Source organism: Sus scrofa, chromosome 2 (genome assembly GCF_054392235.1).
Source record: "Sus scrofa isolate SSC_HxYL_T2T_F1_AM1 chromosome 2, Sscrofa_HxYL_maternal_Yorkshire_Landrace_v2.0, whole genome shotgun sequence".
Taxonomy (NCBI): Eukaryota; Metazoa; Chordata; class Mammalia; order Artiodactyla; family Suidae; genus Sus; species Sus scrofa.
Genome location: NC_139384.1, coordinates 142,319,990 through 142,346,777, shown reverse-complemented (window position 1 = coordinate 142,346,777; position 26,788 = coordinate 142,319,990). Strand labels below are relative to the sequence as shown.

Here is a 26,788-nt window from a genome sequence, read left to right as displayed (position 1 = left end):
ATCAGGTATTTTGATGCAGATCAAAGATAACTGACTATTCGTAGACTTCCTTTTCAAGTGTAACAATTTGGATTGCTTATTAATTACCAAAATATTTGACTAATGCAAGATTTACAGAAGTAGGTTTGATCATTAGCTTTGATGTAAACCAGTTAGTTCATATATCTCCCTCCCGGTTCTCTTGGGAACATCAAAAAAGAATTTTGTTCATTATGTTATTACCTTTTTGGCATAAGCTTTCATATATCATCTTCAAAATTTTCAGCTTGTTTGCTTGAGAATATAATATCTGGTCTTAATATTGCAGCTCTTAATATATGGATAACTCCTTTAATTTTCCATTATGTGACTTGCAATTTATAAAACATATATCTGCACAAAATGGCATTTTTTTGGATCAGATATCCATTTACAGATTCAAGAAACAGCACAAGGAGCCACGATGAAAGATAGCAAATGCATTACCTATTTCCATTTCCAAATGCGGCAGCTCAGTGTCAGTGCAAGTGTATCTTTGACCCGTGCACTATTTATAGGGGGTTCCTTGTTCTCAGTCATCACACACATAGTGTCTGCAGATATCTCTGGGCTGCTCTTCCTATTCCAGTCCTAATTCACAAACAACTAGAAAGAAGTTAAATAGCTGTCAATTCTAGGAGATCTGCCTCACAAATCACCCTAGGAAACCCCAAGATGGACAGTCAATGAAAAATCCCGTGAGTAGAAAGGCTTTCTTGTAATTCTATGTCAAGAATTAAAAGTTGGGGAATTTAAAGTTCAGTTCAAAGCAGAATCAATCTAATTTCCGTTTTAAAAGGCAAGATTACAGCACTTAGTTTCAGGCCATTTTGGCTTGTCGTCCATCTATCATTTCTCTCCACACTGGGTCTATGTTTTTGAGAGTGTGCTAAGGACACATGGAGAGGAGGGAAGTGTTGGAAGCTACTTAAATAAACTATGATATATGCATCTAAAACTACTATAAAAATGAGAATGCTTTTTGTATACTAATTTGAAAAGATCTCCCATATACATTATTAAATGGAAAACTTTGGGTACAGAATAGTATTTTATATGCTTGAAATGGGCACAGAAATAAGAAATGTATTCATATTCATTATATTTTCATAAAGAAACCCTGAATGTTTTTCACAAGAAAAATGAATAAACAGGTGTCTACCAAGGGTAGGAGAGAAGTCAGGAGGGAACCAAGACATAAATGCATCTTTTCATCTTGTTTTATGTATTATTTATTTAAAATAAGATGGTCTATTAAAAATAAAATACAAATAAAATATTTAAATTTTCTTGACTCCACATACCCTCCAAGTTCTTTATTTCTCTGTCCCTATTTAATACAAAATTTCTTGAAAAAATGATCTCCTCCTTCTCATCTACAATTCACTCTTCAACCTACTTGAATCTGTCTTATTGTCTCCCCACCAGTCAAAAACTACTATTAGAACAGGAGAAAGTATTTACAAACGATGTGACTGGCAAGGGCTTAAATTCTAAGGAAAGAATTTACAACAGTTTATACAGTTTAATATCCAAAAATCAAACAACCCAATGAAAAAAGGGGCCGAAGACCTAAACAGACATTTCTCCAAAGAAGACATTCAGGTGGCCAACGGCACATGAAAAGATGTTCAACATTACTAATTATTAGAGAAATGCAAATCAAAACTAAAATCAAGTACCACCTCACACCACTCAGAATGGCCATCATAAAAAAGTCGACAAATAGTAGGCTGGAGAGGGTGTGGAGGAAAGGGAACCCTCCTACACTGTGTGTGGGAATGTAAATTAGCATAGCTATTATGAAAAACAGTATGGAGGTTCCTCAAAAAAACCAAAAATAGAGTTGCCATATGATGCAGAAATCTCACTCTTGGGCATATACCCAGACAAAACCATAATTTGAAAAGATACATGCACCCCTATGTTCACAGCAGCACTATTTACAAGAGCCAAGACATGGACGCAACCTATATGTCCACTGAAAGATGAATAGATAAAGAAAATGTAACGTGGGGGGGGGATATTACTCAGCCATCAAAAAGAATGAAATGTCATCTGCAGCAACACAGATGGACCTAGAGATTATCATATTAAGCGAAGCAGAAGTCTGAAAGGCAAAGACAAATACCATATATCACTTACATGTGGAATCTAAAATGCAATATAAATCAACATATCTATGAAAAAAACAATAGACTCATAGACATGGAGAACAGACTTATGGTTGCCAAGGGGCAGGGTGGGTAGGGGAGGAAATGAATGGGAGTTTGGGGATTAGCAGAGGCAAACTATAGATATAGGATTGATAAACATTAAGGTCCTACTCCATGGCACAGGGAACTATATTCAAGATCCTGTGACAAGCCATAATGAAAAGAATATGAATAACACTATATATGTATAACTGAATCACTTTGTGGTACAGCAGCAATTCATACAACTTTGTAAATCAAATATATTTCAATAAAATTTTTTAATAAAACTACCCTCGCTGAGGTCATTAATGATATCTATTTTGCCAAACCCGTGTAACAGTTTTCTTTCTAGCCTTATCTTTCTAGATCAATCACTATCATTGCACACTCTCGATTATTCTCTTGGTAGGTCTGTGACACTACAGTGCTCGCTTACCTCTTAGTTCTCTGATCACTCCTGTGTTTCCACGTCCACCAGAGCTCTTGGTGGTTCTCCTTACATTTTGGTCATGGGCTGTCTGGGCATGGCCATGGGTAATCTTTCATTCTGCTACTAGAAGGTGTCTTTAAGCTCCTTAACTCTAAATGTCATATTTATGTTGCAATTCCAAAATGTTCTCACTAACTCAGTCCACTCACTGAGCTTTAGACTGGTGGAGGGAGGCACTCATGGATTGTTTCCAGTATGGTATTATTACAGACAATACCCAAATCAATGATCTTGGAAATATTTCTTCCTGTACATGTCCAGGTACATCTATTTGAATAAGTTCTGAGAAATGAGCTCACTAGGCCAAAGATGTTAATGTTTTGTAACGTTAATAGTTGCTAAACTGATTTGTATGGGATTATATAATTTTACATTCATACCAGAAATGAGAGCCTGTTTCCCTATTCCTTTGCCAACTGTTGGGAAACTTTTGAATTTTTCCAATGTGATAAGCGAAAATAGAAACACAGTGTACCTTCAATATGCGTTTCTCATTATGAATAAGACATTTTGTACACACTTGAGAATTAGAATTATTTTCTCTGAACTGTATGCATTCATACCTTTTTTTTTTTTTTACTGTGTCACTTAGAGTCACTTATCTTTTCTAAGAGGTTTTTTGTTTTTTTTGTTTTTTTTTTTTTTTTTGGGTCATGTCCACGGCAAGACCAGGAATCAAACCTGAGCCAAAGCAGTGACAATGCCAAATCCTTAACCACTAGGCTACCAGAGCACTCCTCTGAGAGAGCTTTAAGAGGATATTCCTTATCGATGATGCAAGTTGCCTATATTCCCAATTTTTTTCGTCTTTTGATTTTGTGAAGTTTTCTCCCAAGCAAACATTTCTTCTCTTTTTTTCTTTCCTTTTCCTGCTCCTCCTCTCCCTTCTCTTTCCTATTCCCTCCTCCCTCCCCTTTCTGTCTCCTCTTTTTCCTTCCTCCCTCCCTCCCTTCCTTTCCTCTTAGGAGTCAAATATTTTTATCTTTCCTTTATGGTTTGTGAATTTTGAATTATAGTTCAAAGGCCTTTGCCTCTCTGGTGTTTTAAAGAAATTGATCAATATTTTCTTTCAATATTTTGCATTTAAATATTTCATGTATTTAGAGGTTGTCCTCATATGTGGTATGAATTTAACTTTATCTTATCCAGGTGGTAACATTGTTCTTTCTAAACCATTTATTTAAAAGTTTATCTTTGTCTTATTGCATCACTCATATTGTATACTAAATTCTTGATTTTGTTTCCACCTTTTGATTATTTTCCATAGGTCAACCCATGGTCTACTGATGAACCAGCAACACACTGCTTTAATTTCTGAGGGTTTATAGTGTGTTTTGGTATGAGCTATGACTCATTAGCCCTCACGGCTCTGCCTTTTTCAAAGTTTTGTTATATATTTTTGCCGGTTTATTTTTCCACACATATTTCACACACTTTAAAATCACCTTATGAATAGTTTTAGAAAAGGGAAGTATTTTTAAATATGGAAAATAACAGCATATTTTATGTTCTGAGGAAAATAATTGAGCATAGAGGAGAGGTTAAATTCACTAGCGAAAAGGAGGTAATCAGAAACAATTAAGTTGAGGTGAGAAGCCAAGTTCCAGAACATATATGATGATAATGGCTTTTGATAGTAAAAGAGACATTCATTCCTGGGCAAGAAAAATGAAAGTAATTGACATATAGCCTCACAATGTTTGACTGCTATGAAAATGACAGTGTTCCCACCTGGTGACTTCCGTATTCTCAATTAAATGTGAGAGACCGATTCCCCTGGTGATTCAGCGGGTTAAGGATCAGTGTTGTCAGTGCTTGGGTTGCTGCTGTGGCGTGGGTTCGATCCTTGGCCTAGGAACTTCTGCATGTTGTGGGTGTGGCCAAAAAAAAAAAAAAAAAAGCATGTGAAGAGCTATCAGCTGAATGGAACAGGGTGGATGAGAACTGGAAGAAGCATGAGATAAAGAAAACCTGAGAAGCCAGTGGGTTTAATGAAGATTGATATTAACTGATGACATGAATTGGAGAGAGAAAACAAAAGCTGTGAGCCCTTGGATGAAGTCTTCAGAGGATAAAGATAAGAGGATGTTGCAGCAAGATGACAGGGCCCTCACAGACCAGGAATCATAATAATCCAGGAAGGACCATGATATACAAAGATCACGACCTCTGGGCCACAATATTTGAGCTGGATGAATATTTAGAGCCTCCACTCTTGTAGACTGAAAGGAAAGTGGTGCTCTCCAGGGAGAGCCACATTTTCAAAGAGGCAAATAGTTGGAAGGATGGGTTTGATAAGACCAAATATGAGGGAATTGTAGGGAATTTTCTGTGCACAAATCTGGGGTTCCAAGAGGGCCCAGAGGAATGTCTGGGCAGCAGGGGGAGTTAGAGAATAAGAATACAGGAATGCAACACAAGACAGCCAGAGCTCTGAATCTTAAAAATGCAAGTTCCTAGGACCTTTTTCCAACTGGTTTCCGATTTAGTAGAGTTGGGTAGCATCTGAGGAGCTGCACCTTGAAAGCCGCACAAATGACAGTGATTCATTCTGGCCTTGAGAACCTGGTCTCTTATTGGAGGCTGGGGACTAAGGTAATGGGGGCTTCCTACAGTAAGCGGATGAAGAAAAGGAACCACCACTCTCCACAAGGTCAGGCTGTGTTGACTGAGAAACCCAACCACGCTTTCTCCCTCTCCCCTAACTGCTGAAACATGACAGAGCACACAGATGGTAATCGGACAGCTATGCGCCTGTCTCTAGAAGGATTTGAGTCCAAAGAGTTTACATAGACTCCATGTCAGTTAGATTAAATCAAAACACCAAAATTCTGAATAAGGAAAAGACAATGAAAGCACTGCAAGAGGTTAATAAACTCCACAGACATTTTTAGTACTGTGTTTTAACTCTGCCTTTTAATTTGATGAAGACGTTGCCCAGAGCTTTTTTGTCTGAAAAACACAGTCCCAGTCATAAATCCTTTCACCAGTAAAAAGGCAGATAAAACAAACAATGAAAGATCATCAAGAATGGGGTTCAAACTGGGGTTTTGTTACACGTTAAAAAACTTGGAGTTCCCGTCGTGGCGCAGTGGTTAACGAATCCGACTAGGAACCATGAGGTTGCGGGTTCGATCCCTGCCCTTGCTCAGTGGGTTAAGGAGCCGGCGTTGCCGTGAGCTGTGGTGTAGGTTGCAGACGCGGCTCGGATCCCGCGTTGCTGTGGCTCTGGCATAGGCCGTTGGCTCCAGCTCTGATTCGACCCCTAGCCTGGGAACCTCCATGTGCCGCAAGAGTGGCCCTAGAAAAGGCAAAAAAAACAAACAAACAAAAACTTACGAATTTACCGAAATTGAGGAAGAATTAACAGCCAGGATGTTCTTCCTCAGGGAGATAACACTTATATGTGAGGTTTATAGAAAATATCAGATGTCTTCCACTCCCCTCTTGAACAGTCTTGATTCACCTTTATATGTCAAGAAATTGTAGAATCTACAGGGAAGTGAAATATATTGAGAGAGAAAAATCACAACCTAAAATTCAAAATTTCAGTTGGCTATCTTAAATCCCATCCTATAATGACACAACTCAATTCTCTGTCTCACACTTTTCTTAAAAAAGCCAAGATATGTAACATTGAAATTGTCTTTTAAAAGTGTACATAAGCCGTGTACAAGAATTTTTCAGTTGAAATGACACAGAGGGTAAAAACCCGCCTATCCCCATCCAATTCTACACTTCTTGATTATTTAAGTCATTGAGATGATTTGAAACCGTCCTGGCAAATATTTATATTTTTCAATATATCCTTAACAAATGATACATACCATTTGTAACCTCTTTACTCTTAGTCACACGCATGGAAATGATTCCATGTTAGAAGCATATGCTGACTTTTCACTTAGTCTTTGAAATCAGATATGAAATATGGATACGACGATATTTATTTAATTTTTAAAAATATTTTGGGGTTGTCTTCAATTCTTCAATTTAACAACGTTGCCCTGAACTGCATGTAATCTGACATAAATCCTGGTTCAATAACTTTTTATTCCTAGAAGGAGGTAGACTGGCTGGGGGCAAGTTATGTGCATTTTGTATCTGATTAGGTAATCTGTCCAGAAGGGTGCACCCATTTATAGGCCCACCAATAATGCCTATAAGAGTTCTATTTCTAACCTGTGCCAGTGCTAGACAGATCCAATCTTTTTAATTGTTCAAATCCAATTGGCGAAAAATAACGCGTTCTTATTTTAAGGTGCCGTTTCATAAGCTGTAATGAATTTTAAGATTTCTTGCCTGTGTTTCACAACTATGTAATTTTTCCATTGAATTTTACATTCTCTATGCCATGACCATTATTTGCATTACATCTGCATTAAGTATAAACACCCAAAACAACATCATGAATGTTACTTTAAACAATTACATGTATTTTAAAAAGAGAAATAATTTCGTATTTACTCACGTATTCACTGTATCCAATATGCTTCATTCCTTCTTGAAGACAGGAGTTCTTACGTCCTCTTATTTTTCTTTGGTCTGTAGAAGCTAACTTAGCTTTTCTTCTAATACAGGATTCCTGGCTGTGAATTTTTTTATCTGACTTTATTTCATTTTCACCTTTAAAGAATAATTTTACTGCATGTAGAATTCCAACTTGTAGTTGTTTATTTATCATTTTGAAGATGTTTCATTTTCTTCTGGCTTTCCTAGTTTCGTAAGTCAGCCATCATTCAAACTGTTGGTTTATTATTATTTTTAAGGTAACGTATGGTTTTATTCTCTAAATGCTGTCAAGAATTACTCTTTATCTGGAGTTTCCAGCAGTGTAATCATAATGTGTCTCGGTGTAGTTTGCTTGGTATCTGTCCAGTTTGAGGTTTGCTGGGCTTCTTGTATACCAAAACATTTTTTATGTCTTTCATCAGTTTTCTTCCCAAAATAATATACCAGGTTGCACCCTGAATGTAACACTGGGTAGTTAAAATTTCCCCACACCCTGGCCAGCCAACCTGTGCATAATTATTGCTTGATGGGCAAAATCTGATTTCACTGCTATTTAATTTTCATTTTCTTTATCAGTAAGACTGAACACCTTTTTGTAGTATTTGTCACAGTTCCAATTCCACATGTTGTTGGGTAGTTATTTAATGTCTTTCTTACCTGGTCTGTAGGCCTGATTTTGCTTACAAGTATATAACAGCATATCCGAAGCACCTATCACTAGTCATATTTCACATACAGTGGGTGTGCTTTAAATGACTAAATTCGGTTTTTTAGGTTTTGTATGGTTAAATTGCCTGTTTTCATATTTCTCTCATTAAAATTACTTGGCCTGCATATTTTTTCATCTGCAAGTGGCTTTTATCCATAATACATGAAGATGACTATTTTTCTCTAGTTTCTAGATATTTTATCCTAGTTTCCAGCTCTTTAAAAACTTTAATCCTTAGAGATTTTAAGAAGCTTTGAATTTTACATAGTCTTATTTTCTAATTATCTTTTTATGTCATGCATTATTTTGTCTCTGACAGAAGTCTTCTATAAGAAAGGAAAAGGCAAAGAAACCCATGATGTCAACTTTCTACTGATGATTACATAGATGCCCCATCGTGGTTTTTATATGTTTTCAATGTGATTTGAAATTTCTTTTGCCTTAGAAGCAGTTTTCAACTGTAAGTAAGAGGCATTGTTCTTCCCCCTTCTACAGTTTCTTTGATAATCTGATCTCATCTGTTTACTACTATCCAGTAATTTCTCACAAAGTTTCTTCTACTGAAAAATACATTTTCTTGTTTTTTCCCCTCCATCTTTGAGTGGATCATTCTCTTCATAATATTTTGTCTTTTTCTATAATGGATTTGACAGGAAGGGTGAGGGTAAAGGGGTTAGGTAAGTATGTTTAGTTTGCCATCATGAGCTAGTCTCCAGAGATTTTAAAGAACTATGTATTAGCGAAAAAAAGTTCATTTAGATTTATATAAATTTTATATAAATTAAAAATATAAACATAAAGGCAAAACAGTTTTTTAATAGGTAAAGGACAGCTAGACCACCAATATAAAAATTAAATGACAATTTGTTCATTCACTTGATACTTTTTAAATAAAGATGATCCATTCTCATTTATGTAGTGGGAGCAGGGATATGCTTGGATTTATTTTATTTTTTTTATTATTGTGCATTAAAAAATGTTGTTCCCTTAAAATGCAGGATTTTTGAAAAATTGATATTATTTTCTCATTTATTTTTTTCATTTGAGAGTTTGACCTTTTATTTCTATGCTGCTTATGGTTAACCCTTGCATTAAAAAAATGTTTTAACTTTATAATGTTTCTCTAACAATGACAAAAAGGAACTATCAGCAACTTTTCTTGCAACCCAAATAAACTTTTTAGTATGGACAGGCAACATGAGGCAAAGCCAATTATCCTTCTGGTTGTACAGGGAGCTAGATTTAGAGTCAAAGGAGCTTCCTGCTGGGCCCTACTCCATGTCTTATCTCAGCCCCCGCTCCCACCTCTCAGGGACAACAGCTCACTTTGGTAAGAGAGTCTTTCATCTGCTTTTGGCTGGAGGCAAACACTGTAACCTGATGCCCTGAGGCTTCCAGATTGAGATAAACTGCTATGCTTATTACACTATCCTTTCCCAGTTAAGTACTCAAAAACCTGTTCACACTCAAAGCCCTCTCTGCCTCTGATCTTCGTGTGAATACATGGGTTCTAGTCTAGTCTATTCTTTCCTTGTATTATTAGTGGTTTCTACAGCTGTTTGATTTTATCATCAATTTGATCCAATTTATAATCTTCCCTGAATTCCTAAATGCTTTGGGCTTAGCAATTTTCCTTCATTGCTGTTTCATATTTTTATATTTCTTCCATCATCTTAATATGAGTTTGGGATAAGGGAGGTAGGAGCACATGCATTTAGTCAGTTAGCTTCCTTCAACTGAAAATTTGCATTGAAAACATCAGAACAAAACCTCAAAACTCATATTAATAAAGATGGTTTTATTGAGTTATAGGACAGGGAACATAAAAATCAAATATGTGAATAAAATTTAACCCTTTACTCAAAACTAGAAATTTTAAATATTGAAAAGTATATTTTTAGTAGGTACCTAAATTGTTAATCACTTATTTATTATTTAAAAGCCCTATGGCAGATATTTACTTATTCACTGAATCTCCGAATGGGTAAAAAGAATAATCAACTAAAGTTTGTTATTAATTAAAACAAATTAAAGTTGTTAAAGAAAAATTGTCACTTATTAAGGAAAGATAACACATGCTTAATTAATGTCAGTTCCTTCTCTCCCCATTTAGCATTAGAGAATCACATACTCTCCTCTCACTTCTCATAGAAAGCATGTGAAAATCTCAGATATTAAAAAACTTACAGTCTAATCTCTCCTGATATTATTTGATCATAAATTTCTTTGGTCAATAAAATGTATGATTTTTTCAAGTTATCCATGAAGTACAATGGGTCAGAAATTTTCAATGGACTAAATCCTTCTTCCACCAACTGAAACTTCTGTAGTTTGAAGGTTCCTGTCATTTCCATCTTTTCCTATAAAGCAATTACTAGGATTAGTGGAGTCATTTAAAATTGTCTGTAATATACAAATAAAATATTCAATGATATAGACTTATTTAATTATAGTATTTTTATATCCTGTGGCCATCTATATATTTACAGCTAAAAATTTAACATTAGAAATTTTTAAATGTCTTTTAGAACATTCAAATCTTTACACTGATTTTTCTGAGAACTTCATTCAACACATAAGAATTATGAATATGCTCATTGCAGCACGATTCACAATAGCCAAGGCATGGAAACTAACAAAATGTCCATGGACAGATGAATGGATTAAGAAGATGTGGTATATATACACAATGGAATACTCCTCAATCATGAAAAAGAACAAAATAATGCCATTTGCAGCAACATGGATGGAACTAGAGACTCATACTAATGAAGTCAGAAAGAGAAATACCATATTATATCACATGTCCGAAATCTAATATATGGCAAAAAGGAAACTTTCCACAGAAAAGAAACTCATGGACATGGAGAACAGTCTTGTGGTGGCCAAGGGGGAGGGAGTGGGATGGACTGGGAGTTTGGGGTTAATAGATGCAAACTATTGCCTTTGGAATGGATAAGCAATGAGATCCTGCTAGATAGCCCAAGGAACTATAGCTAGTCTCTTATGAAAGAACATGATGGAGGATAATGTGAGCAAAATAATACATATATATGATTGGGTCACTTTGCTGTACAGTAGAAAGTGATAGAAGAGTGTAAATCAACTATAATGGAAAAAATAAAAATCTAGAAAAAATCTAACAAAAAAAGTATTATGAATATAGTTAATAACTGATAGCAACTGATTACAAATCTGTCTAGAACATATAGGCTTATCTCTTCAACGTTAATATAATATTATGTACAAAGAATGCTACTAGACACCAAGAAGATAAAAGCTACAAAAGACAGCAATCTATTCCGTAAGGCATAATACTCCAAGAATGAGAGGGAGTAAAGAATGATCTAAGACTTGGGTTCCCAAATTATGCACTGAGGTGCTTCATGGTACCTCAGTGAACTTCCAGGTCCCAAGGGATATTTAAAATTTTCATGGTAAACCCAGAGACATGTGTTGTCACCACTAGCAAACTACTACCTCGGGGTAGGTCAGTTTCAATATTAGTGTGTGATACATTCTTTTCAATGATGTCCTATCTTTGGGAAACAGGGTTTTCAGTGGATGCTTTGATACCAAGCAAGTGTAACCAAAAATCAATGGGGAATATGATTTCAGTGAAGCCCTGTTCAGTACCATCTTAATTCCAAAATGTGAGAACTTGTACAATACCCAACTTCCATTTCCTTAATACTAGTGTTTATTTAAAAATGAAATAAGGAGTTCCCGTCGAACTCCTTATTCAGTGGTTAACGAATCCGACTAGGAACCATGAGGTTGCGGGTTCAATCCCTGCCCTTGCTCAGTGGGTTAACGATCCAGCGTTGCCATGAGCTGTGGTGTAGGTTGCAGACATGGCTAGGATCCTGCGTTGCTGTGGCTCAGGCGTAGGCTGACAGCTACAGCTCCGATTTGACCCCTAGCCTGGGAACCTCCATATGCCGCTGGAGCGGCCAAAGAAATGGCAAAAAAACTAAATAAATAAATAAATAAATAAATAAAATTCCCTCTACACACCATCTTTAAAATAAATAAATAAATAAATAAATAAGAAATAAAAGCATTTACCTTCAATTTCTATGCATTGCTTTTTTCACATGACAGCTAACTTACTAGACCTAAATACTTAGTAACTTATTTTGCCCTAACTACCGGATAAATGAAGGTGTAGGTATTTGTTTTGAGCCAAGAGTACTATGAAATAATTACTAGGACACTTAAGATGCTACAAATTGATAAAGTTGAAGAATCTTTGCTTTAAGGAATTTAAATGCAATAAAGATGTATTTCTGTGGTAGCTTCAGGCACAGAGAAGCAACCTGGTTTTAAGTCAGATAACATGTACGAGGTGCATATGAGGTTCTAGGAGTAATTCGGCCATTTAGATGCATCCTTCTGAACCAATTCAACCAAATCAACTTCTTATTGAACCTCCTTCCCTGATCTCAGCCCTTAGCTGAGCACTGTTAACACAGAATTCGATGGGAATGCAATCGCATTCTTTTCTCTCTGTTCGAAAATTAGCAACTTCATTCTCTCTATACAATGTGATGTTCTACCTTTACAAAAACAAAAGCAATATTATACCAGGCATATTTCTCCAGGTTAGGTAATTTTCTTCTAAATGATACTTTTTAATGGTTTCTTAAGATCTCATCTAATTTTAATTAGCCTTACTCTTATTCTTAAACTGATAGAGAATATCAAAAAATTTTACTACAATAAGTAATACTTGGAAGAATGTCTTTATATATAACATTTATGCATCTTTAATTACTTCCTAAGGGTAAATTGCTAGAAATGAAATGAGTAAATCAAAATACATGCAAATTCTAAGAACGTGATTGCAAATTTACCAAATTGTTTTCCAGAGAGTTAACAATGTGTGTTTCCACAAACAAAATGTAAGGACCAGTTTAATTTCACCTTAGCCGTACTGAGTAATTATCAATTTTTAAAATTTTGTAAATTTATTGGCAAAGTAATTCTTTTAAAATCTGTGCTAAACAGATTTTTATTAAGTTGTCATTTCATTTTGTCAGAAATAACATACTTTTGCATTGCTTATATGAGAGACCATTTATTAAATATTTTTACTTCCAAGTAAGTGTCATGCATTGTGCTAACGACAGCAAATATTGCAATAAATGTAACACTTATTGCAAAGGGCCCAAGTTCTTTTAGACTTTTAATAATGCTAAAATATTTCCTAAATTTGTACAAGACTGATTTAATCTTATAGAGGAGTCCTATGCCCAAATATTTCTTTTGCTTAATGAAAGTGAATTTTAAGTTGTCCATGGAGGGAAATTTTTAGAATATTATTTGATCCATCAATTTTACTCTCCATTAAAATATATTCTTTCTGGAGCAAGATGGGGAGGGGCAGGAGGGAGCTGGGTGTGGTTATAAAAGGGCAACGTGAGGGAGCCTTGTGGTGTTGGAATTGTCCATGTCTTGAATACAGTCATTGATGCATGAAGTTACACAGGTAATAAAAGTATAAAGAACGTAATACACACATACACACAAATGAGCACAAGTAAAATAGAGGAAATTTTAATAAGATAGGTGGATATATTTATGTCAATATGCTGGTTGTAATCATTCTGAAAAATGTAACCATTGGCTTAAAAGGCACACGGGAATCTCTCCATTTTGTTTCGTATAAATTAATGTGAATCTGCAATGAGCATGACAATTTTCAATGAAAAATGTGTTCCTTACCTTTAGTATTTCAGAGGATTGTTATGAAAATAATCTGAGAATATGTATGTAAAATCTCTTAAAATATCACCTAAATGGCATTTGCATTTATGACAGTGTAGATGATGCGTCTCATTGGCCAACCGGTGACCTGGCCAGTAGGACCACTCAGTAAATGCTTTAAAAAAGAATATGAAGTCAGCTATTGCTCCATCAGGGATCTAATAGTGACATGACAAATATTTCCAGAAAAATTCTATACGATTAGATGATAAGAGATGATGAGTATGAGTTTTGGGGAATCGTATCTGCAGCACAATATTAAATGAACAAAAGGCTGAATAAATGAGCAGATAAAATCATCCAGTAGCTGAGTAAATCTGTTTTCTTTTGACTGGACTTGACTTCCAGCAAGCTAAGAGAGAGCCCACTTCTCACAAACAAAGGAGTTTAGAATGCCCCTCAAATATAAAGTCCCTGAGGGAGATCAGACAGAATGGGGATAAAAATTAAAAGCAAAATTGCTGAATGCCATTTGCCTTGAGGGTCTGTACACATCCTGTAGACCCTTTGATGTCAGGAGGTGGAACCTCATTTTAGGACATAGCACCAAATGTCTTCACAAAGCAGAAAGGCATGGGTGAGATGTGGTTTTGTCTTGCTGCCATCACTGGGATCATCATTTGTTTAGACCGAAAGGGAGGAGAGCTATAAAGAGGACAAGGTCAAAGATTTTCTAGCATTGCATTGTGCTTAGGCTTCAAATCTAGCACAAATTAGCATCCTGATGCTTTTCATTGTTCTTGAAATTTTCTAATAAAAATAAAATGCACATATCATTTAAGGGTAACTATTATTTTGTAAAGAAACTATCTCCTAGATTCCTGGCTTTAAATTTTATGGGGAGGTAAAATTACCTGAATTCTTAAAAATCGTGGGCAGGCGTAAGCTGGTAAAAATGTTACAGCTTGTTCATAAACTTTCTCCAAGTCTAAAGATTTATTTGGTTTTAAAGTAATAGAAGCCATTCCTGCTTTTCCTTCATAATCTGGAAAAAAAAAAGTTTATAGTAAAGTCAGTTTTGCAAGTAGTAGGTAAATTTTTTAAAAAATTCTTATTAATTACACACACACTAATTTTTACAAACATAGATATTACACTTATTGCAGCCACAACAATGCAACTGCAGCATAAATGGGTTGGTTTTTCTCTGAGCATATGAATTACTCCATAGAAATAATTTAGGAAAAGGGAAGTGCAAAGTCATCTATCTTTAATTTTCTACATTACAATACTGAAATAGAATGGAAAACACAAGCAATGACCCATAATTTGAACCTACCACTACTTTTTTTTTTTTGCTTTTTTTTTTTACTTTCTTAGGGCGACACCCAAGCATATGGAGGGTGCCAGGCTAGGGGTAGAAACGGAACTGTAGTTGCCAACCTACACCACAGCCACAACAACGCAGAATATGAGCCATGTCTGCGACCTATACCACAGCTCCTTGCAACACTGGATCCTTAACCCACTGAGTGAGGCCAGGGATCGAACCCTGTCCTCATAGATGCTAGTCAGATTCGTTAACCTCTGAGCCACGACAGGAACTCCCTTACCACTACTAATATAAAATATTAGGAGGAAACTTTTATTTAAAGGCAAATGTATATTCAGAGAAATGTCTACGTTAAGCTGCAACACAAAAAATAAAGGGCATTAGTTTTAGTTAAGAAACTACAGCCTGGGATTCCTTAACTCCACAGATTGCTTCTTGCTATTATGCTACCCTTTTCCAGGGAATCTGAATCTCTTGCAGCATTTCCCCAGCACCCAGTGACTGTCTATTAAACATCCTTTTCCTCTGCTCCCCTACCAAATACTCCCACCCCTAGTGGCCCCTACACCTACAAATAAATATTAGCTGGAAAATACTGTCATTTGCTTAAAGGGGGAAGGGGCAGTGAAGGGGAATAGCTGTCCTGTGATTTCAAGTTGGTCACTTTCCTTTGCCATTTTCACCAGTATGGGACAAATCCTTACATGCACATTTAGAAAGATGTATGAGGCCAAACAGCTTTTAAAATAATTTCTGAAAAAGATTCAACTTGACTACAAGTCAGTGTTGTTAAATATTTAACTTAGAACATGTCCTTCTTTAGTGGTATGTATACACTCTAGTCATCAAGGGAAAAATAATACACCTTTGAAAAGCTGTAACTATTTCTAGCAGTGAGTCACTGACCAATGTTTTTCCAGATCTGCATACATTAAAACACAGTTGGTACCTTTCCTCAGGGTGATTGTAAAGTTCGCTAGTTTGGTCTAGGATGTTACTTGCCAAGCCAAAACTAAGGTATTTATTGGAATATATACAATATGAAATGCTGAAGTAGTTACAAAACTAAAGAAAAGCAGCACATTCTCTTCTGGGAATCCTCCAAACACCTGAAATATATTCATACCTGGCACAGCCACACCATAGACATTGGCTTCCTGTATGAAATCCAACATTCCAATAACAGCAGCAACCTCTGTGGTTGCAACATTTTCTCCCTTCCATCTGAACAAAACACAAGTTCCAGTTAGTACACCTGTATGTGAAGAAGGAGGTACCCAGGTTTAAGTGTTAAGAGTCTGGCATTTGGCTCTGTGCAAGCACCTAATAACCAGTAACAATGGCAATTTTGAAAGATGAAAGACTTGTCTCAGGGAGAACTTAAGTCAACAAAAGCAGTGCCTGTTTATTTTTTTAGTTAAAATTACTTTTTCTGTGTCTCACTGGTATAAATTGTTCACTGCAAAATGTTTTTAAATGTCATAAAAATAAGAATAACTCTTGCTTTATGGTGTGATATAGTAACAGTTGAGTATAAAGCATTCTCTATCTTTAAAGACAGAGAGGAAAACCTGAAAGGAGAGCTATCATTGTCTCTCAGTGCCCTGCCTCTCTTTAATTTCTAAGGATTAACCCCTCTGGCTCTTTTAATGCACATGAATGAATATTTTAATTAAAGTGATTTTACATAAGGTGACCTCCTAACATCGGTGCAAAGAAGGGGAGGGAGTAGGAAGTATAATTCATTTATTCATTCAAACATGTTTGGACTGTCTCCTGTCTGACCTTCACTGTTCTACAGTCACTGATGAGCAAAGAAAAGTAAATTCATAAACCTAAAATAATCCTAAGGAATTAAAAAGAAAATACAAGAAAGGGCAATTTTATCATTTCATTATTTTTGCCATTAGGTCAAGATTTAAGTCCATATCTGATGGAGTTCCTGTCGTGGCTCAGTGGTTAACAAACCCGACTAGTATCCATGAGGAAGCGAGTTCAATCCCTGGCCGTGGCCGTGGCTGTGGTTTAGGCTGGCAACTGCATCTCGGATTGGAGCCCTAGCCTGGGAACCTCCACATGCCGCAGGTGTGGCCCTAAAAAAGACAAAACAAAACAAAACAAAACAAAAACATATTTGACTATATTGGTTTGCTGTTTTAACCCTACCGTTTACATATCCCATCCGTCTGCCTGTTTCATATTCTTAAAAAAGGAGCTCAGTGATTTGGACCAAACTGATTCTTAAGATAATTATAAAAATGACATCAAAATGGAACTTATGTTCCAATCTAGAAACAGATGGGCAGTGAATTTTTAAACAGGGAGCCAAGACTGAGCTAAAAGGGCTCAGAGCCCTAGACTAGACAGCAGATGGTGTACAATGTTCCACCGAGCCTAGCTTGACCCGGGTTCACGGTCGGAACAAGCAGAGCAACCAACACTATTTCATACCTGAATGTGTCTCCAATACGGTCCCAAAAATAAAGGAAATTCTCCTGGTCTTGGACCATTAGGTCTCCGGTGTTAAGGTAAACATCTCCCTTCTCAAACACATTACAAAGCAATTTCTTTTCTGTGTGCTTCTTATTGCCAGCATAGCCGAAGAAAGGATTCTTTGCGTTCACTCGAGAAATGAGGAGTCCAGGTTCCCCTGTGAGAGAGGCATTTTCCGTGACATGATTAAAACTCTGTTACTGGGAGTTCCCGTCGTGGCACAGTGGTTAACGAACCCAACCAGGAACCATGAGGTTAAGGGTTCGATCCCTGGCCTCACTCAGTGGGTGAAGGATCCGGCGGTGCCATGAACTGTGGTGTCAGTTGCAGATGTGGCTCAGATCCCGTGTTGCTGTGGCTGTGGGGTAGGCCGGCAGCTACAGCTGCGATTAGATCCCGAGCCTGGGAGCCTCCATATGCTGTGGGTGCGGCCCTAGAAAAGATAAAAAAAAAACAAAACAAAACTCTGTTACACACACCATGTGTGGACCTGAATTACATCTGACCAACAGGACCCGTGTAGCTTAGTTTTCCTCCAAACATATTTTTGTATATTTGACAACAGCTCCTCCGGGTGCCTACATCCAGCTCATCTTTTCACAGACTGTCAAAGCACAAATCACTTTGGAAAAACCTAACAAACAGGAAGCTGGATGTAAATAAAGAGATAGTAAAGTCATTTTACATCCTGGGTAGATAGGCTAATGGCTACTTTTTTTGGACTATGTAGATTCTAACATTGATAAAATGATCATTATTTAAATAACAATAATAATAATTTTTAAAAGATCATGATAGTAGCCATATTTACTTATTGGGCACTTACTGTGGAGCAAGCCTCAGAAGAATGGCAACTATCATCTTATTTTTTACAGAAATTCTTAGAAATTGATCCTGACAATCCCTATTTCATAGGGAAGAGACGAGGGCCCGGCAGAGTGAAGTTAAGTGACCAAAGTCCAACAGATAGAAAGGAAGGGACCAAGAACTCAAATTCATCTATGACTTTTCTGTACAATATTACCTTTGGTTTAATTCATATGCTATTAGAAGTTTCAGGAAATGTTTTATTCCTCTGGAAGGTTACTCTGGAGATCCTCAAGGCACAGGAGATGAGATATGAAATTTACTCATTTTACTTCTATTTAGACACATGTGAAATAATTTTTAAATAAGATTTATCCAAGGTAATCAAGATATTGCCCAGTAATCATCAAAGTAAAAAAAAACTATTTCTAAGAGAAAAGTAGAAGACAAAGGGGAGCTGCCATCACGTCCCCAGAAGACGTCAAGATAATTATTGACTTGCTATGTTGGACCACTGTGAAGACAGCTGACATCTATGTGACGACTTCGATGAGGCTGCCCTGCAGCAAACTATAAAGCAATGCATGCCATTTTAACACTCTCTTTTTCAACTCTGATCGTTCCCACTCCTTCTGGACATTATGGGTTCCAAGGGCATACATGCCACTGGCCAAAACCTGTCTGCCCTGCCTCGGCAGAGACCCCCTCACTGGTCATCACTACCACCACCACCACCAGCAGCAGCAGCATTATTGCCCTTGTTAGACTGATGGACCACTTTCTGGGCACCAGTCACTATTCTGAGCACTTTACATGTGTATCCCTTATCATCCTCATCACCAACCAATAGACCAGGTCTTCATCTTATAGGTGAAGAAACTGGGGGAGAAAAAGTCATTCTATCCAACATTACACAGCCGCCAAAAGTTGATGTTGGGGTTTTTTTTAACACCAGGTCCATCTGACTCCAAAGTCTTTCCTTCATTGCATATCCCATGAGTCTACATTCCCCACGTACATTTTGGAATTTTCCAAGCCTCTTATAGTTCCCTTAAAATTTATGCTCTTTATTTTCCTTCTTCAGGACACAGAGGACAGTTTCTTCTCTGACAAATTAATTGTTACAAATGCTTAAAGAGGTCAGAGTGTATTCTTATCTTTCCCTTCTAGGCATAACTGATGCAAGATACAATGCTTTAATGGAAAGTAATGAGAAATCCGTAACAAGAATTGCAAAACTGTAAAGTGGAAATCTGGGGACAATCCGCTTTTGAAAAACCCTTAGGTTGCATAAGTGGTTCTAGGATTCAAGTGACAGATATTACTGTAATCATAATTAATAAAACACACTAGAAAAGTGTGCTTAAAGTTCTTCGTAATCTCCCTAGAAATGGCTTTTCTCAGACACTGTCTATAGAGTTAAATTAGAGAAAGATATTTGATAAATGCTCTTTGGCTTGAAATTCAGAGGATTGGGAAATTTGTTTTCTAATAGATAGGGCTTACATAATTTTTTCCAATCTTTCAGCTACTAGAAAAAAAAAAAACAGGTTTGAGAATATTACCTCCATATTTGAAGTCATCTTTGAAATACAGTTTAATCATATTCTAAGGCAAGAAAAAGTAATGTTGGCCATTTTCTTTTTTCTTTTTCCTTTTTTTTTTGTTTTTTCTTGTTTTTTAGCTTTTTTAGGGCTGTATCTGCAGCATAAAGAAGTTCCCAGGCTAGGGGTCAAATCAGAGCTGCAGCTGAGACCTACACCAGAGCCACAGCAACTCAGGATCTGAGCCATGGCAGCAACCTACACCAGAGCTCACGGCACTGCCAGATGCTTAACCCACTGATCAAGGCCAGGGGTCAAACCTGTGTCCTCATGGATACTAGTCAGGTTCATTACTACTGAGCCACACTGGGAACTCCCAATTTTGGCCTGATTTTTTCAGACTAAATCTCAAAACAATTCTAAGGACACATCTCTATATTTAATTTTCTAGATTGATAAGATGCAGCTGTGTGTTAACTCGGGCACTTGCTTTCAATAACTTTCCAATCTCAAACTGAAAGAAAGTCTAGCTTGGTGGAGAGGACGAGTGGGAGGGAGAAGAGAAGGGGAGGGAGGTAACAAGCTACATGCACAGAGCTCTGCACATGTCATTTCATTTAACTGTCAACAATAACCTCATCAAAGAAATACTGTCACCTCTACTCTACATATGAAGAAAATGAACCTGGCTAAAGTTGGACAGTATCTAAAAGTGAGAGCCCAGATTTAAATCCAAACCTGCCTCACTTTCTACTATATGTAGACTCATAAACTGTCATTCATTTTTTTTTTAAATGTTATTGGATTGTAGTTGCTTACAATGCTGTGTTAGTTTCAGGTGGTTTTCATATGACATTTCAGTAACATAAGACATCAGACATATACCACAGTTACAAACTGGAAAGGGGGGATTAGGAAAACTCCAAACCCAATAGTAATCACTTTTAAGTTTTTGCAATTACCATCTGAGTGACCCACTTGGAGCCCCTAACTTCTAATAACGGGCTGCATTAAAATTCCAAGCCACGTACATACTAGAAAGAACCATTCTTTCTTTTCTAAATTCGGTCATTAAACAGAATTTCCAAAGTTTAGCCCAAGGAGACATCTCTGAATATAAGAATCTTACCTTTTTTCACATGACTGCACCAGCCCTGTTCATTTCTAATGGGCTCATCTTTCTGAAAATCATATTTTATCAAGGCAAAAGTGAAAAAAAGCTGCAAAAAAAAAAAAATCAAACAAAACTAAGACTTAATTATTTACTTGTGCAGTGACATCTACTGGTCATAGTTTAATGCTCTATCAGCTGAAATAGAGAATCAGAATGTGTATTTATTTGGAGTTCCCGTCCTGGCGCAGTGGTTAACGAATCCGACTAGGAACCATGAGGTTGCGGGTTCGGTCCCTGCCCTTGCTCAGTGGGTTAATGATCCAGCGTTGCCGTGAGCTATGGTGTAGGTTGCAGATGCGGCTCGGATCCCACATTGCTGTGGCTCTGGCGTAGGCCGGTGGCTACAGCTCCAATTGGACCCCTAGCCTGGGAACCTCCATGTGCTGCATGAGCGGCCCAAGAAATAGTAAAAAAAAAAAAAAAAAAAAAAAAAAGAATGTGCATTTATTAAAATAAGTAAGCTTTCCTGATGGAAAGCTAAATATCTGAAAATCAGAAGTGAAAGTGTCACTAAGGGGCACCCACGTACTGGCATTTACTTCCATTTCTTTTCTGATGCACATTACCTTAGAAACGCCTGACTATTTTTAACTTTGAATCATTGGCAGAAAGCAACCCCTGCATTCAATCACAGACTCTACCAACCAACCAGAGGTAAGAGGACCACTTTCTCACCTTCTCTGTTTTGCAGTCTTTCAAAATATCTCTTGAAATGGAAAGTTTTAAAGAACTAAAATGTAAGCTATGTGATTGCAAGGATTGTGGTTTCTATTTTAACCTACTATCCCTTGGAAAGGGATTAGCTGCCCCCCAGACACTCACTGTCACCTACTTAGACCATTTCCCTAGGCCTTTCATCTTCATGTCCTGGAATTAAGCATCAGTAGCTCTGTATGCTCCTGTGCGGTGAGAAGGCAAATTTGTTGGAACATCCTCATCATATTGGGAAACTAACTAACTGGACAGCTCTTCTTGCTCCCAGTATCTCCAGCTCCCCTGCTCCTGTAACCTTCATACTCTCAAAGACATATAGACTCATAGATCCACTGAAACCGGTCTCTGGGTGAAAATGGAGGATTGGTTCATTTCACACATAAGAAAATTGAGGTTTTCCCAATCAAACAAGCCATCTTATTAAGCTGAACTAGAACACAGTCAACTAAAATGGAGGTAACTTGATGAAGTCAGAAAAAAATAATAAGGCATGACACATGGAAGAGGGCAAGAGAGAAAAGGAGGAGGACAAAGAGGAGGAGAGAAATGAACAAATATAGAACAGATACACGGGAAGAGATGAAGAAGATTAGTGAGAGAAATGTAATAGCATTATTTACTATCAAAGACTATAAACACAAACATCCCTGGTTTTTCATCTCAGAAAATCAGCATGTAACTACAATCGCAATTCATTATTTCAGTTAAAATATAAACAAGAGCAACTGGTATTAATTGAACACTTACTGTGTCCCAGTCACTGTGCTGTGCTCTTAATCATCAAAACACTCTCTAAGGTAGAAATTAATATTATCCTATTTTAAGATGCAAGCCAATGAAAGAGACAGTGAAGCAAAATATGTTGTTATTCTAGATATAACGATTCTTTGATAAAATGCAAGCTTGCATCTTGTTGGTCTTTGTCTGTAATTAGGATAACAGGATATTGGCCACTTGCCTAATGACTGGTAAAAAGAAAGATTCCATAAATTCGAGAACTGCATTTATCATTTTGGACAAATAAGAACAGAGCCCCATTCATTACCCATTCTTCTTCTCCTGTTTTAACATGCTTTATATTTTTAAAAACCTGCCCACTAACTGCTCGTGTCAGCTTTGATGTTATTTCTTTTAACTTAATTTGTCAACTACAGGCATGCATAAGATTTATTTCATACCATGGAGTTCCCAGCATGTCGCAGTGGAAATGAATCCGACTGGGAACCATGAGGTTGTGGGTTTGATCCCTGGCCTCGCTCAGGATCCTGCATTGCTGTGAGCTGTGGTGTAGGCCAGCAGCTACAGCTCCAATTAGACCCCTAGCCTGGGAAACTCCATATGCTGTGAGTAAGGCCCTAAAAAGCAAAAAAACAAAAAGCAAAAAAAACGATTTCACACCAAATCACTGTTCAGTGTGAATTGTTATCAGATCCAGGGGACTTGATGGTCAGAAATTGAGTAATTTTATAATTCAAATGAAATTTAAATATATCACAGCATCTTTAAGAAGTAACCTGGATTAGAACATTAAGTCTCAGCTAGCAGGATTTCTGTCCCCCCCACCCAGCCCCACCTTCAAGAGGTCCCACAAGGTTACAAAAATGGCTGTTAGAGTAACACAGATTTTTTTTTTTTAATGGGAGTTCCGTGGTGGTCTAGTGGGTTAAGGACTTGGTATTGTCACTGCTGTGGCTTGGGTTCTCTGTGTGGCAAGGGTATGACCCCTGGCCCAGGAAGTTCTACAGTCCATGGGTGTGGCTAAAAAAATAAATTAATAAAATAAATAGACATCACACTTTAATATCTCTTAAATGCATATGTAGAGAATACATATAGGAATAGGTAGAGGAAGAGGACAGGTATACAAGGCCAGAGCACAGCTGCTGGGGTCCCATTCATTATAGTCTAGGCAAATGGGTCTGCAGCATCGTGCAGCACACACTGGCCCTTGAAGTTTCCACAGGTACCTGTGTGCTTTTGCATACTCAGTTCTGTAAATTTACAAGTTGGAAAGGGAACACAAAAACCATTTCCTCTATTAATCCACAAGGAGATTTGGGATCCCAAAGAAAGTGACTTGTCAAAGTCAAAAAGGTAAGTAGAGGCAGAGCTGAGACTAGAGCCCTAGGTACAGTGATTCCAGCTCAGGGTTTTTTCCTTCAACATTATACCACATTGCCTCAACTTATGTAGTCCTGGCTCATTTATCTGGCACCAGAGGCAAAGAGCAGTTTCTCTGTTTTCTTAAACAGAAGTCCCTAAAATGATACAAACACACACACACACACAAATCATAAATTTATCATCTATCCATTATATATATACATTATATAGTAACATATGTACTGTTCTATAGAGTTGAGACATTACGAATATTGATTTTGAGGATGCATAGTTTTGGGACAGCATAGTTCTGAATGGTTCATAGAGTTGCACTGAAAAAATCATTGTTAAAAAATCAATAAAACAGAAAAATAAGAATAAACATTTAAATCTCCCCAATCTCAACCCAAAGTAAATCATTCTTTACATGGTATATTTTTAACATAGTGAAAGTCACCCCTGGATATCTCAGCTAAAATTTCAATCACTCCTCCCAATACACACACACACACACACACACACACATTCTCTCTCTCCTTTTCCTATTTAATTTCCCTCTTTTGCACTTATGAATATGTAATACAGTAATACAGACTGTATTTTATTTATTGATTTTGTTTGTTTTCTGTCTTCCCCAGTGGAACAAAACCTGCCCATGGGCAGGAATTATGTCCACTTTGTTTGCTGTGTCAGGCATATTGGAATCATAGTAAATATATATAAAGAAATACATTTGTTGCACAGCATTACAAATGCACTTAAATCAATGAAACCGCACCATTTTAATCAATGCAATCAATTTAAATTTTCTTGAATTTAACAGAAGAAAATGGAACGAAGGTTAAACTAAACTGTTTCTTTAGCATAAGAGATATCAGTCTCTATGGGGTAAAAGAATTTAACTTTAACCCCAAATTTAACAAAGCCTGGGCCTCTAAGCCCTCCCAATGTCATGAGGGATAGGACTATTTTTGTTTGCCTACAGGCCTTGGGCAACCAGATAGTCACTAAATGATAGTGACTAAATGACATGGGTCTCTGAGCCACGTCAATCATGAGATGCAGGGTGGGGACTGTGCATCACTCATCTTGACCTCTTGCGGGCCTGGACGTGGAGGTCAGCCATAGAAGCAGCCAACTAGACTTAAGTGATTGAGCCCCCCAAAGACTCTGGACACCAAGGTTGGGTGAGCTTCCTGAGTTGGCAAAACCCCATGTATATTGTCACTTATCAATTCCAGAGAGTAAAGCAGTCCTGACTCCACAGGAGAGGACAGCTGCAAGCCTTGCACTGGTTACCCACCCGGATTCTACTCCATTGCTTCTTCCCTTGGCTGATGTGCAGCTACACCCTTTAGATATAATAAACTTAACTATAACAGCTTTCAGTAAGTTTTGTGCATTCTTCTAGGGAATTATCAAACCTACAGGGGGTCTCAGGGACTCCCAAACTGCAACCGATGTCAGGCATGAGGGTGGTCCTGTGTGGCCTGTTTCCTAACTTTACAGTTGGCTCAATTTCCCAGTCCCTAAAAGGTGTCTACCTTTAATACACCTAGAATGGATAAGCAATGAGGTCCTACTGTATAATACAGGGAACTACATCCAGCCTCTTGGGATATGAATATGATGGAAGATAATATGAGAAAAAAGAACATTATTGAATATTGAATATGATAAAAAAGAAAAGTGATTGGGCCACTTGGCTGTATAGCAGAAATTGGCACAACACTGTAAATCAACTTTACTTTAATTTAAAAAACTTTAAAAAAAAATCCCCAAAAGATTAACTTTAAGATAATAAAAAAGTTTATAAAATTGTGAAGAAAAGGAACTTTTTTATTAAGTCCCATACTTTACTTTGTCTTTATGGATTTATCACCAGGAAAGCTGAGCTAGTTAGCACTTATTCCTCCCTCTCTCCTCCCACCCAATGCCCATTTTTGTTAGTGATAAACATTTTTGTATTGTCAGGATTATACTTCGATCTATAAATATACTTCAGAGCTTTTCAAGCCTCCACATTTAAATGGATTCAATCAAACCTTCTAACTGATGGTGGTTCCCTTCATTTCTAAACTCTGCTTTATTTTCAGGTTGCCCAGAAATTTTCATTCAGGGAATATAAAGAACTAGTACCTTCCTGTAAATCCATAGGGATTATGTTCTTTTGATTTCTTAAAAGTTTGAGAGCACCTCTTTGTTGCCTTGATACTTGAAGGAGAACTTTGTCAGAGCTAAAATTTTCAGGTGAAAACTACTTTCCTGTTTTGGGTGGAGAGACTGAGTGTATTATTTCCGTTCTGAGAAATGCCTGCAACATTTCCCATCTTCACTCTACACTTTGCACATTCTTTGCTTTTTCTGCCTTAGCATCTCTTTATGGTTTGTCAATTTATGATTTATGCTCAGTAAATAAATAATATGTATATGTATTTATATATATTTTGGCCATGCCCACAGCATGCAGAAGTTCCTGGACTAGGGATCGAACCCAAGCCATAGCAGTGACAATGCTGGATCCTTAACCAGCTGAGCCACCAGGGAACTCCATGAATATATTTTCTGACAATCATTCTGTATCATATTTTTTCCCCTAGAACACAATGTGCTCTTTTTTTGAAGTTTTATTTACAATGTATAAATCAACCATTTGATTTATATGAGAAATTGCTTTTCTAAATATTTTCTATAATCATTTCTGCTGCACAACAAAGTGATATGGTTATATACATACACACATCCATTATTTTTCAGATTCTTTTCCCATATAGATTATCGTAGAATATTGGATAGAGCTCCCTGTGCTATATAGCAGTTAATGTGCTCTTTTGCGAAAGATTCAAAACTTTGTTTTCAGGAAGTTCCCTTTTATTGGGTTTCAAACAATTTCTTTCACTTTGTTTTTTTTTCTGCAGGAGCATGAATTAAGCATGTCAGATCATTGTCTATGTTTTCAAAAGTTACCTTTTTATTTTATATTATTA

General features: G+C 36.9%; 1 protein-coding gene across 16 annotated transcripts in view; it reads right to left on the bottom strand.

Moving 5' to 3' along the window:
• The window catches only part of SLC27A6 (solute carrier family 27 member 6), a 98,425-nt gene that overhangs the window by 23,739 nt on the left and 47,898 nt on the right, over positions 1–26,788 (bottom strand). For 2 of the 16 annotated variants that reach the window (XR_014838735.1, XR_014838738.1), the window contains exons 6-14: positions 20,940–21,030; positions 17,418–17,616; positions 16,093–16,190; positions 14,548–14,678; positions 10,112–10,284; positions 7,175–7,329; positions 6,054–6,198; positions 466–624; positions 224–372 (exon numbers count right to left, since the gene is read on the bottom strand). Coding sequence is in view for 3 of the 16 variants with exons in the window: in XM_085014450.1 (XP_084870576.1) it covers positions 10,108–10,284; positions 14,548–14,678; positions 16,093–16,190; positions 17,418–17,616; positions 20,940–21,030 (696 nt within the window). In the remaining 13 variants the exon portion in view is untranslated. Of the gene's footprint in view, positions 1–223; positions 373–465; positions 625–6,053; positions 6,199–7,174; positions 7,671–9,702; positions 10,285–14,547; positions 14,679–16,092; positions 16,222–17,417; positions 17,617–20,939; positions 21,031–26,788 lie in introns of those variants that run through there. The other 14 variants (XR_014838728.1, XR_014838730.1, XR_014838732.1 and 11 more) reach the window with 11 other exon arrangements.